General features: G+C 39.3%; 1 protein-coding gene across 4 annotated transcripts in view; it reads left to right on the forward strand.

The window, feature by feature from the left end:
* The window catches only part of PTPRM (protein tyrosine phosphatase receptor type M), a 655,839-nt gene that overhangs the window by 417,811 nt on the left and 224,944 nt on the right, over positions 1-13,084 (forward strand). For 2 of the 4 annotated variants that reach the window (XM_067547610.1, XM_067547612.1), the window contains exon 14: positions 3,693-3,767. The exons of the other annotated variants lie outside the window; for them this stretch is intronic. In XM_067547610.1, coding sequence (XP_067403711.1) covers positions 3,693-3,767 — 75 coding nt within the window. The remainder of the gene's footprint in view (positions 1-3,692; positions 3,768-13,084) is intronic. 4 annotated transcript variants of the gene reach the window in all.

Raw genomic sequence — 13,084 nt, forward strand, 5'->3', positions numbered from 1 at the left:
ATTCCTTGGGTTTCCCACAAGTGTTGAGGAGAATAGCATGACCTCTTATCACCTGAGAGGTGTAAATCACCTCATCTGCAATGGGGAAGGAGGCAGGGCCGTGGCCCCAAACCCATCCCCCTCTACACTTGTCTGCTGTATTGGCTGACCATGCCTTGGGGAGCAGGGTGAATCATCCAAAGGGCTGATGCAACATGCACACTCCCCCTAGTCTGAGGAACAGAGAGGCCTCTCTGACAAGAGTCTCAATCTTCAACAGAGCTCTCCCTGTAAGTAAAGCTTTACACTGCTTGTAACTATACAGCCTAACCCTCCCTGTTGTCATTATTTTAATGTAAGTGAAGTGCGGTTATTAGACAATAATAGCTGTTTTGTATGGTGGGGTTCATATATGTATTACAACGGGCACTTGTGCTTCCCATGGAGAAGGTTGCAAAACGGTCTCTATTATAACATTTGTTTTAACATAGGTCTGTCTTTCCAAAGCATTTGTATTTTGGACTCAAAACATCCTTGCGGACTGACATTTGAAGATTTTTAAAGATAGAGCAAAATTTCTTCAGCCATTAATCAGGAATATACATGTCAGACTCTAGTTCTCAACTGAGACCTAATGTTGCAGCCATTTATAGTTCTTACTACTGTGACTAGTAGTTGCAGCCATTTGTGACTAGTGTTGCAGCCATTTATAGTTCTTTCTTACTACTGTGACATTAATGGAACTTCTTGGGATTGTAAGCATATGCAGGTTGTCATATGCCTTGAGGTCCTGATCCCAAAAACACTTGCAGAAGCACTTAATTTTGAAGCACATTAATAATCCCCTTGACTAAACTGGGATTACTCATGTGTGTAAAATTAAGCACATACTTAAGTGCTTTACTGGATTAGGGTCTATATCATAAAATGTATCCTGTAAAACACACTAGCTGTACAGGGCAGCCAGGTTGCTGTCTTGCTCCTAAACTTCATCAGAGTAGAAAGCTTCTGCAGCTCCACTCTGTGGAATTTAAAGCGTGCAGGGAGCGTGTCAATATCCTCTTCCAAATTCTCATTACCCCACGTGATGTGCTGGTCAGCTGAGCCAATTGATCTTGGTAAAGCCACCTGGTTGTCTACAGTCAAGGAGTGTAGCCAGCAGGTTTTGAATTTTGCTCCCATAAGAGGGGTCCAGGGCTTGACCTGAGCATAGATTTCAAAGCCTGTTAGTTCTTCCCCCTCCCCCTGTGGTCTCAACTTCAGATTATTAAAAAATGTTGTGTCCCTCAAGACATTCATGCAGTTGGAATTCTGTTGGAACATGGATTGAGTTTTACAATTGTTAATACATGGTACATTTAATGCTGTTCTCTTTTTTTTACATTTTCTGGGCTCGGTCCTGCAAGGTATAGAGCATTCTTGCCCCAATCCAGCAAACCACTTAATTGAGAACTTAATTTTAAATACATGTAGTCCTGACTGAAGTTAGTGGGATAATGCATGTGCTTAAGGTTAAGCTTATGTTCAACTGCTATGCTGGATCAGAGCCATTGTGCTTAGTACGTCACATGTTCAAGCTCTATAGAATCACTGAAATGTCAGCATAAGGAGGAAAAGAAAATGTCATGTATCTAAAGTATCTTTTTACCTGAAGGCTTTATTTTACAAAATATGGCCTTAACCCGGGGTACCCCCATGTGTATTTAAATACAAGTTCTATGTCTTTATCTGGATAATACTGTATAATTCTATTTTTTTTAAATCCTCAATTCAAAACAGTTGAAATAAATCTCTTGTATTATAAGCATTAGCTCTCTACAAATGAAGCCTGTATCATATATGACTTTGAGAGATCATATAAAAATCCTGATTGCAATGATTATAATGTTATTTTAAGACCAGCATACTGGGTTTTGTATAACTGAAGGGCCCTGTCCTGCTCCTTTTGAAATCAAATGGAATCTTGCCACTGGCTGTGCTGGGAGTAGGATTGGGCTCCATGTTTCTTTGTATATGAGTATGAGGAAGGGTTCTCTGGTGCTGCGAAGTAAGCCTCTGTTCTTTTTATGAATATTCAATGTGCATGCAAATGTGAGGACTAAAGGGGTGCCTTCTATGTGTGAGAAGATAATTAAAGAAAAAACAGGACAGATTTTCATGCAGGTAACAAAAGTGGCTTTCATATGTCTGCTCTTTCTTTAAGCTAAACGACGATCAAATCTGTGGAAAGAAGGCTAAAAACACCAAAACCTACTAACTATACAATTATCAACTTGGTGGAAATTCTTGATATATATTAAGAATATACTTCCTGATATGACTTCTTACAATGTCTGAATAGTGACCATTTTGGCATCTCCTAGGACTCCAAATTCTCAGACCAAATAGACAGAGAGGTTATTATTCTGCTCTTGCGACATTGGGAGGCTTTCATTAATTATGAGAGAGAAAAGGCTATTATAATATTTTAAATCCAATAGCAACAGTACTCTAGCAGCTACTAACAACACTGTGTTTCAGTGTTGCAGAGGGATATTTCAAAATATTATGCTGCAGCAGTTTTGAGTTTAATTGTCTGCAGATGGTAGATGATCTATTTTCCTCACTCTTTGCCACATTTCTAATAGCACCCAGGCTGTTCTATGTAAATTAGTGATCTTTCATATATTCTTGTCCTTAATTTTCCAATATTTTTTCTTTGCATCATTTTCCAGCTGCATCATGTGGGATCTGACCTTTTAATTTTTTTAGTATTTCTTAATCTGTATGTACCATACATACTGTGTTTAACCATTTAAAGACAACCATAATGCTCCTGGCAAACAAAAAATCAGAAGATTTCATCATGAACCACAATAATACTTATCTATTGATACAGCCCTGCAAAACCAAACACCTGACAGGGATAGTCTAGGTATACTTGGACCTGCCTGAGTACAGGGTGCTGAACTAGGTAACCGCTCGAGATCTCTTCCAGCCCTACATTTCTATGATTATATGAAGAACAGTTAAGATAGTATAGGTGTTTAGGTAATTGTACTTTCATCTTTCATTGTTTTAGTGGGAGAGTATAAAACCTGTTGAAGCCCAATCTGGCAAACAGTTGCACACATGTTTAATTTAAAGCATGTGAAAAGTCAATTGTACTGCTCACGTGTGTAAGTGTCTAAATTTGCAAAATTAGGGCCTCAAGAAGGAATATACAAGAAAAAATGTGTATTAAATCTCGTTGAAGGGTATTGTACAGGAAAATGATATTTACATAAACATAAGAAAAATGTACTGTGAAAGTTTAAAAAGCAAAAAGGACGTTGGTGTGATGTATATCTTGACAAATTAAGGGTGTGGTTATCTGAATAAGCACTGATTTTTGCAGATTAAACCCAATGTTGTGGCCAATGGAGTCAAGCCTCAGCCTTTAGTTAAATCAAATTTTTAATTTCTGAATAATACACTTTGATCCCCTTTTTCTGGATGAAGGTCACACACAAAGCTTATTAATATTGCCAAATAACCAAACTAACAAGTTAAGAAAAACTGAAGATGAAGTGGAGCTTCTGTGGGTTTTTTGTTTTTTCTTTTTGTTTTGTTTTGTTTTGTTTTTGTAAGACGTTGAGACAATAATATTGACCAAGATTCTTCTTGCTAGCATAGCTTCAGTCTGGCTTTTTTTTCCTCATGCATGCTGACCTGGAAATCTTCCTTTGCCTTAGCTGCGATAATCGTGACTCAGCTTACAACACCATACATTCGCATCGCCCCTGCTGCAGGCGACGACCAACTAACAGGTCAGACATTCAAGTATAGCAAGTCATCTTGCACATTTCGGTCTCATTTTCTTTGTTTCATTTTCCCTCCATGTGTTCTTCATTCTCTGCTCGTAGATTGTTTACCACGATGTAGGGTTTTGTTTTGGTTTTTTTGTTCAGCTTCTACATCCATTGAAATTAAGTTATGTGCTTGACACCAAAGACTTACACACTTATATTCATGTATGTAAAACAACTCCACTGCATGTTTCCATTGTGTATTTGATATTTGGGATGTTCCTTCAAGCCAAATGTTGTAAAGTAATGCAGCTGTCCTAACTTGCTACAGCTGTAATATGAAACGGGGTTTTAATATAAATATATATCTGTGTATCTATTCTTTTTTGTGTGTGTGTGTGTGTGTGTGTGTGCATTATTAGATCAAGGCGTTGTGGTTATCATCTTGTCAATTTATTTTGGGGTCAGACAGGAATGCTTTTACAAATCAGAAAATTTGGGGGGGGGGGGAAATTAACTGCAGAGTGGTTTGAAGGTAGTCGCACCTCTCAGTATTTCAATATGCATAAAATTAAAGAGAGAGAAATAAAATGGAAACCCTGGTAATTGCATCACTTATGTTTATATTTAAAAGAAAACGGCCTATGAAGTAACATACAGAAATGCCCAAAGCTATAAGGTTTTTAAATCTAATTTACAAAATATATTCAGTATACAAGTGAGACAGTTATTAAGCTGTGGTTTGCCCAAAGGCCAGTTCAGAATGTAGCAAAAAATCCTTATGAACAAGGGAAATGATTTGTTTTGTCATAAAATGAACACATTCATAAAGCTTTTGAGGAATTTGGAAACCAGTGTATTCTCAAACAGAAGAAAAGTGCATTAAATTCTTCTAAGGTGAGTTTGATGGAATATGTAAGATAGGAAGTTAGATCTACTCCATCAACATGTAATGCTGTGATAAACCTATAGGCATTTCCAAAATTACTAGCATAATTACTTGGGAAGGCTCCAAATGTTGCTGTTGGAAGGGAAGAAAACAATTCAAATGCTTGGCATCTGGATACTGTTAAAGCCATCCAGAGAGAATTAAATGATACAACATAAAATAGAAGGGTAGATGATCCACCATAGTTGTGTATATATTTTTATATATTATTTATGATTATATAAAACCAGCCTTTACTTAAATTAGGAGAAAATTATGAAATGTCTGTTTGTAATTGGTGGTAAAATGTTAACTGATTCATATGCAATCATTTCTGTTGAAAATAAGGAGAAAAAAATGTAGTGAGGTGATGCAGGGGATAAGGAAATACAAGCTAAATTCTTTACCTCTTTGAAGCACTGTCTGCAGGCATTTTCAAAACTTAAATTCTCTGGGTTCTTTTTTGGAGAATAAAAGTAAAACTTTGAAGAGATGAGGAATGTCTCTTCCACTTACTTGAGCTTCAACAAAGTTCTGACTTCTTTGGCACAGGAAAGAAATGTGCATATGTAGATGTTCTCCATTTTGAGGATTAAAGCTTTTTATTGATGCAAAGCTTAGTAGCTACAGAAACCCAGTGAGAGGTGTCCGATATGCAAGAGAAAAAGGACTACAAAGTTAACATAAAGAGGAGATACCATAGTTTTAAATACCAAAGTATTTAATTTCCTGCTTTCTCACTGGATCCTTTGTAACAAAACAAAACAAAAAAAGGTGGCTAAGGCCATGCCTAGCAACCATCATCCTTCAACTGCCTTTCAGATCTGCTGCTTTTATAGTATTTCAATTTTTCACTTATTGCACAATAATAATTTGTACAGTGGAAGAAAAGATATCAAATTCAGGCAACCTTTATGAATGGGTCATTCCTTCTGTTGGAATACCTGTAGGAGGGAGGCTAAAAGGGAAAGAAGTGTCTGCTGGGTTTCCTTGAATAGATCCCTCCCTAGTTCTGCTACAGAGAAGAGTGAGGGACAAAGAAGCAATGGAGCCTGTCCACAAACCCTGCGAATCTCAAGACAACTGCAGGAAGCCAGGCCCACCCACACAGAGATTTGTGCCTCCACATCTTCTCTGGGTCCTCAGCAAGTTCCCCACTCCATGGCAGTGGTATGACTCTAATAGAACCAAGTTATAAAGGTTTATGCTCTAGTTTTTCTCTTAAAGGGGATTCCCACTTTTGAATTTCCCCCCTCAGCAATGCTGGGCGTGAGAGAGCAGGGAATGATGTGCATACTCCGTTGGAACATCCATTGCCCATCCACTCCCTTTGTGCTGACTTCTGGGTCATGGAGATCTGTCTTTGGGGAGAGAAGAAACACTGCCAAAGAAGTGTTTGAGCAGCCTTTCTGCCTGGAAGAATCTGCATGTGGAGAGTCTTCTCCATGTGGGGATCATAGTGATATGATTAGATGATTAATTACAGTGAGGCTTGCATTTTAAATAAGGTTGCATAGCATTTTCTGTCATAACCTCTGTTTCCCCGACTTGTATTTTTCAACTTATAAACTTTTGAGCCTGAAAATGTCCATGTTTGTTTCCACACAAAAGTGATTTCTGTTTTTTAACACCTTAGGGGGGAAATTTCCATTTGTTTTTGAATTGTGGGAAATGGGAAGAAAATGCTTCTCCCATAGTTTAAATTTAAATCCTGGCCACCTTCCTAAACACTGGTAAAGCCATCTGCTTTTCATGCTCAAGTAAACCACTCTGGTTCAACTCAGCTCTCGGTACAACCCTGTCCCCTCAACTTTTTCCCTCTTCTATCAGCAGGTTTATGAGCTTCTCATCATTAGTCTTGCACTCTGTATTTCTGCTCTCCCCGCCTTCCTATGTATAAAAGAAGAGGGCTTCCAGCTGTCAGAACAGCCCCCATTCACCTTAAATGTCTTGTCGGCCTCTTTATGGCCTGGATCCTACTAATGGGGAGGCAGCAGCTTTCTCCTTTAGTTGCTGCTAAATGCCTTGGATAGAATTGGGTCTAAGTTAGTACCACATAGTGTGTTGCTGAGGCAACTACACAGTTTTGTCAGCAACAGAGGAAAATAGGCTGATAAAGCTGAGAGAAATGATCAGTGAATTCATAATTATCAATAGTTGGATGATGCAGGAACTTTTCTTTTAATAGTTCATACAAAAATAATTAACTTGGAACCCATTTAGTTCACCCATATGGTCAGAAAGATAGGGAAAATATTGAAATATATTGTATCTGTCCGTCTTATGCCAGTAGAACTGACTGCATATACATAGGACAGAAAGTGTTTCTTATGGAACAATTATATTAACTGGCCCTGATTTTTTGACTGGCCATAACATGGGCTCCATGTTTTCACCTCCAATGGTTTGCAGATATGGTTGGTGTCATTTACAGGTTTAACTACCTGATTGTACCTGCATATTAGGTAGTGAAGCATCTAAATGTGATCTGATTGGAATAATAGAGACTAACTCACATGACTGGAGCACTGCAATAGATGAATATAAACTGTTCAGGAAGGACAGGCAGGGGAAAAAAGGTGGAAGAGTTGTACTATATGTAAGAAAGCAGTATGATTGCTCAGAACTCCAGTATGAAACTGGAGAAAAGCCTGTTGAGAGTCTCTGGGTTAAGGTTAGAGGCGAGAGCAACAAGGGTGATGTCATTGTGGGGGTCTGCAATAGACCACCTGACCAGGAGGATGAGGTAGATGAGGCTGATAGAAGTTTCCAGATCATAGGCCCTGGTTCTCATGGGGAACTTCAGTCATGCTGACATCTGCTGGGAGAGCAATACAGCAGTGCACAGACAATCCAGGAAGTTTTTGGAGAGTGTTGGGGATAACTTCCTGGTGCAAGTGCTGGAGGAACCAACTAGGGGCCAAACTCCTCTTGACCTGCGGCTCACAAACAAGGAATTGGTAGGGAAAGTAGAAGTGTATGGCAAACGGGGCAGTAGTGACCATGAGATGGTTGAGTTCAGGATCCGGAAGGAATTAGGGAGGGAGGAAGAGAGGAAGGAAGATACGGACCCTGGACTTCAGAAAAACAGACTTTGACTCCCTCGGGGACTGATGGGCAGGATCCTCTGAGAGGCTAATATGAGTGCGAAAGGAGTCCTGTATTTTAAAGAAACCTTATTGAGGGCGCAAGAACAAACTAGCTGGACGTGCAGAAAGAATAGCAAATATGGCAGGTGACCAGCTTGGCTTAACAGAGAAATCTTCGGTGAGTTTAAACCCAAAAAGGAAGCTTACAAGAAGTGGAAGCTTGGTCAGATGACTAGGGAGAAGTATAAAAATATTGCTTGAGAAAATCAGGAAGGCCAAAGCACAATTGGAGTTGCAGCTAGCAAGGGACACGAAGGGTAACAAGAAGGCTTCCTACAGGTATGTTAGTAACAAGACGGGAAAGTGTGTGCCCCTTACTGAAAGGAGGAGTCAACTTAGTGACAAATGATGTGGAAAAAGCTAAAGTACTCAGTAGTTTTTTTTGCCTCTGTCTTTACAGACAGGGTCAGCTCCCAGCTACTGCACTGGGTAGCACAGTATGGGGAGGAAGTGAGCAGCCCTCAGTAATGAAAGAACAGGTTTAGGGCTATTTAGAAAAGCTGGACATGCAAAAATCCATGGGCCCAGATGCAGTGCAACTGAGGGTGCTGAGGAAATTGGCTGACATCATTGCAGAGTCATTGGCTATTATTTGAAAACTCGTGGTGATCGGGGGAGGTCCCAGATGATTGGAAAAAGGCAAATATAGTGGCAATCTTTAAAAAAGGGAAGAAAGATGATCTGGGGAACTACAGACCAGTCAGCTTCACCTCAGTCCCTGGAAAAATCATGGAGCAGATCCTCAAGGAATCCATTTTGAGGCACTTGGAAGAGAGGAAGGTGATCCGGGACAGTCAGCATGGATTCACCAAGGGCAAGTCATGACTGACCAACCTGATTCTCTTCTATCATGATGACTGGTTCTGTGGATGAGGGGATAGCAGAGGATGTGATATACCTTGACTTTAGTAAAGCTCTTGATACAGTCTCCCACAGTATTCATGCCAGCAAGTTAAAGGAGTATGGGTTAGATGAATGGACTATAGGATGGATAGAAAGCTGGCTAGCTCATCAGGCTCTATGGTTAGTGATCAATGACTTTATCTAGTTGGCATCCCGTAACAAGCAGAGTGCCCCAGGAGTTGGTCCTGTGTCCAGTTTTATTCAACATCTTCGTTGATTATCTGGATGATGGGGTGGATTGCACCCTCAGCAAGTTCATGGATGATACTAAGCTGCAGGGTAGAGGGTAGGGAAAGGATACAGAGTGACCTAGACAAAGTGGAGGATTGGGTGAAAAGAAATCTGATGAGGTTCAACAAGGACAAGTGCAGAGTCCTGCACTTAGGATGGAAGAATCTCATTCACTGCTACAGACTGGGGACCAACTGGCTAAGCAACAATTCTGCAGAAAAGGACCTTAGGGTTATAGTGGACAAGAAGCTGGATGTGAGTCAACAGTGTGCCCTTGTCGCCAAGAAGGCTAACAGCATATTGGCTGCATTAGTAGAAGCATTGCCAGCAGATCAAGAGAAGTGCTTATTCCTTTCTAGTTGGCATTGTTGATGAGGCCACAACTGGGGTATTGTGTCAAGTTTTGGGACCCCACTACAGAAAGAATGTGGACAAATTGGAAAGAGTCCAGTGGAGGGTAACGAAAATGATTAGGGGGCTGGAGCACATGACTTATGAGGAGAGGCTGAGGGAACTAGGCTTGTTTAGTCCGCAGAAGAGGAAGAGTGAGGGGGGGATTTGGTAGCAGCCTTCAACTACCTGAAGAGGGATTCCAGAGAGGATGGAGCTAGACTGTTCTCAGTGGTGGCAGATGACAGAACAAGGAGCAATGGTCTCAAGTTGCGGTGGAGGAGGTCTAGGTTGAATATTAGGAAAGCTTTTTCACTAGGAGGGTGGCGAAGCACTGGAATGGGTTACCTAGGGAGGTAGTGGAATCTCCATCCTTAGAGGTTTTTAAGGCCTGGCTTGACAGAGCCCTGGCTAGGATGATTTAGTTGGGGTTGGCCCTGCTTTGAGCAGGTGGTTGGACTAGGTGAATTCTGAGGTCCCTTCCAACCTAATCTTCTATGATTCTGTGATAAATGGCATCAGTTGTACTTGCAGGTATTTGCAAACTGGGGACACAAAAAGGGAGGCCAGGTTTTAGAACCCAGCAAAATAAATATAATATTGTTATGAACTGGATTGAACCTTGTTATGGGTTGAGTTAAAACCTCATTATGTGTAAACACATTGTTCATTTAAGATAGTTGTAAGAGACTGTTAATGGCAATACCTGAAACAAGGCACAATGGATTCTGCCCAGAAACTAGCACCATGTGAGCAGAGCGTTCCACTGGGTGTTGTGCGTGTGTGTATCTGTGGATATGCCAAAAAATAAAGCTGAAAGAGGCTCAGAGGCAGGAAGTAAGCTGAGAAGCAGCCTATGAAGCATGGTGTGACCCTGGAGAAGCCTACAGCCAGGTTTTGAGTCTGGTGCTAGCTAAAGAGGCTTGGGGCTGTCAGCAAAAATCTATCCCCTGCTTTTTAGTTCCTCCTGCATTCTTGTTCCTCCTGCATTCTTGTAAATAAACATGATTGAATCAAAGTAAATACCAGACTCCATCATCCATTACTGCCCCAGCGCCCCAAACTTTGACTGGCTCCTCAGTTTAAAAAGGGGCAGTACAATGAATATAGTAAAACCCCGTTTTCCAAACACCTTTAATCAAAACTCACTCATGTCAATCTAGGTTAAGTTTCCTCATTGTAAATTACTTACCTAGTAACGCTCTTGCTTAGCTGAGTCCCTCTGTACGTTCAGATATTTGGAAGTTCTCAAAAGATTTCTGATAGACAGGTTTCAATTTATATATGATTTTCATTTTCTATTGAAAGTTGAAGATGAAATTCGTATTCTTATACTTAGAAAAAAATCAAGGACAACATGAAAAATGTCATCTGAAAATTAACACACAAGAAATATTACATAAATTATGTATTAGAATAAAATAACAATTATTTTTGGATTAAAGCAGTGACACATAAGAGAAAACATCCCAAAGGGGTAGCCGTGTTAGTCTGTATACAGCAAAAACAATGAGAGTCCTGTAGCACTTTAAAGACTAACAAATTTCTGCAGGCATAAGCTTTCGTGGGCTGCAATGTGGGCTGACGAAGTGGGGTTTCAGCCCACGAAAGCTTATGCCTGCAGAAATTTGTTAGTCTTTAAAATGCTACAGGACTTCCGTTTTTGTTATAAGAGAAAACAGTAAGCCACTGTGCCCTCCTTCGCCATTTTGTAAAATACTTCAACAATAGTTTCAGAATGGCCGTATTTGGTACTCACTGGGCGCTCATTTCTTTTCCTCTTGCCTCCATTTTAATGAAATAACATGCTTGGAATTATGATTAAAATGTTTCATTTTTAAATGCATGTTCCTTAATTGTTGAAATGTGTCTGGACTACTTACTTTTAAATTAAAATATTTTCATTTATGATATAGTAGCACAGACACCTACTACACCAGATGCTATTCAGATTAATTTCCATCAACACACTGTTTTTATCATCCCCTGTTTGTTACACGTGCTGCTGAACGGCTAAATTTTGTGTGATGATTCAAATTCAAATAAGACACATCAGAGATTTTTGTAATTTTTTGCTAGAATAAAAATAATTTTAAAAAAGAGAAGAACTAAAATATAACGACGCTCATAAATCTTAAATTAAATTAATTACACTGTACACAATTTAGGGTCTAGATTAGCAACATTGTTAAAAATTTACACAAAAATAATTCCAACTGGCTTTTCCTGCTTTATGGAGTTATTAGCCTACTAACATTTAGAGCTTTCTTAAAATGTGAGGTTTGGTACATGAGAGTTATTGGACTACAGGCCAAATTCTGCTCTTAGTCATTACCATGTAAATCTGGAGTAATTCCCTTGAAAGACATTGAATGACTGAATTTTTTTATGTTAGTGGATTTACTCTGGGTTTACACCAGAATTACTGGGAGCACAATTTGATGTTAAATGTTTATTAAAACAATAGCAGTGTAAATTTGGGAAGGATTATTATCCCATTTATCTGCATCATTGAACAGAACCTAGGAGGAGGAGTGACATTTTCCCAATAATTGTTATACAAAGTCTAGCTTCTAACAATTTAAAAAAAAAAAAAAAAAAAAAAGGTTAATTTGTCATTCTGTTTAAATTGTTGATCCTCTACTGGAGCATTAAGTAAGCAAGTCAGAGGATCTACACAACCTCCAAATGTACAAATATGTTCCCCTTTCCCCGCAATCCCTCCAACAGAGCCCCTTCCTAGTAGCAAAAATATGATGGATTTTAACTGAAGTCACATGCCATCTATATAGTAGTTTATTTTTAAAAAAATCCTTATGAGCTACACAAATTGAAGCTGTATATCCCCTTTCCCATATAGAGACTCACTCATCCAGATTAGTTTCTTTGTCTGAGTCCCTCTCCCATCTTTTTCATCTGGGTTGTTTTCTTATCAACAACAGTTGATCAACAACAGTCAAAATGGTAAATATCTCAGAAATAAAACCTTTTGTTCCAGCTTGCGTCTGGGTCAACTCCTCAAATGTGGTTAAAGGTTCAGATAGAGCCGCCTTGTATCCAGATTTCACAATAAAATATTTGACTTGTAAATATTTAAACTACAGGATCTTTATATTATTTACATTATTACATATCTCTTAGTGTGATTTCAAATCAAGACCAAGATATAGCTATCCAAATTGAGTAATCCCAGCTCTTACCCATAATGAATGGTCTCTTTGATGTTTCCTTGAGATAAATTCCTGATTATTAATGAAAGTAGTAAGGGAGAGAGCCTCGGCGACAGGAATTTAAAACATTTGTCCAAACCTGCTAAAATAGTCTGGATGAATAGCTGATTCTTTTCTTTTTGGTTACCTGTTTTTTTAATCATAGAATCATAGAATATTAGAGTTGGAAGGGACCTCAGGAGGTCATCTAGTCCAACCCCCTGCTCAAAGCAGGTCTAACCTCAGCTATATCATCCCAACCAGGGCTTTGTCAAGCCTCAGCTTAAAAACCTCTAAGGATGGAGATTCCACCACCTCCCTAGGTAACCTATTCCAGTGCTTCACCACCCTCCTAGTAAAAAACTTTTTCCTAATGTCCAACCTAGACCACCTCCCGCCCTGCAACAATTACTATGAATAGATTCATTTGGGTGCCAGTGTTGTTTGAGTTTTACCCAGTGTTTGGATGGTCTATGTTTACTCAGTTGGTCACATCTTTTAATTGAGGTGTATAACAATAATAAGCCA

This window comes from Emydura macquarii, unplaced genomic scaffold (genome assembly GCF_026122565.2).
Source record: "Emydura macquarii macquarii isolate MOO-44397 ecotype Brisbane River unplaced genomic scaffold, CSIRO-AGI_Emac_v2 contig_212, whole genome shotgun sequence".
Taxonomy (NCBI): domain Eukaryota; kingdom Metazoa; phylum Chordata; order Testudines; family Chelidae; genus Emydura; species Emydura macquarii.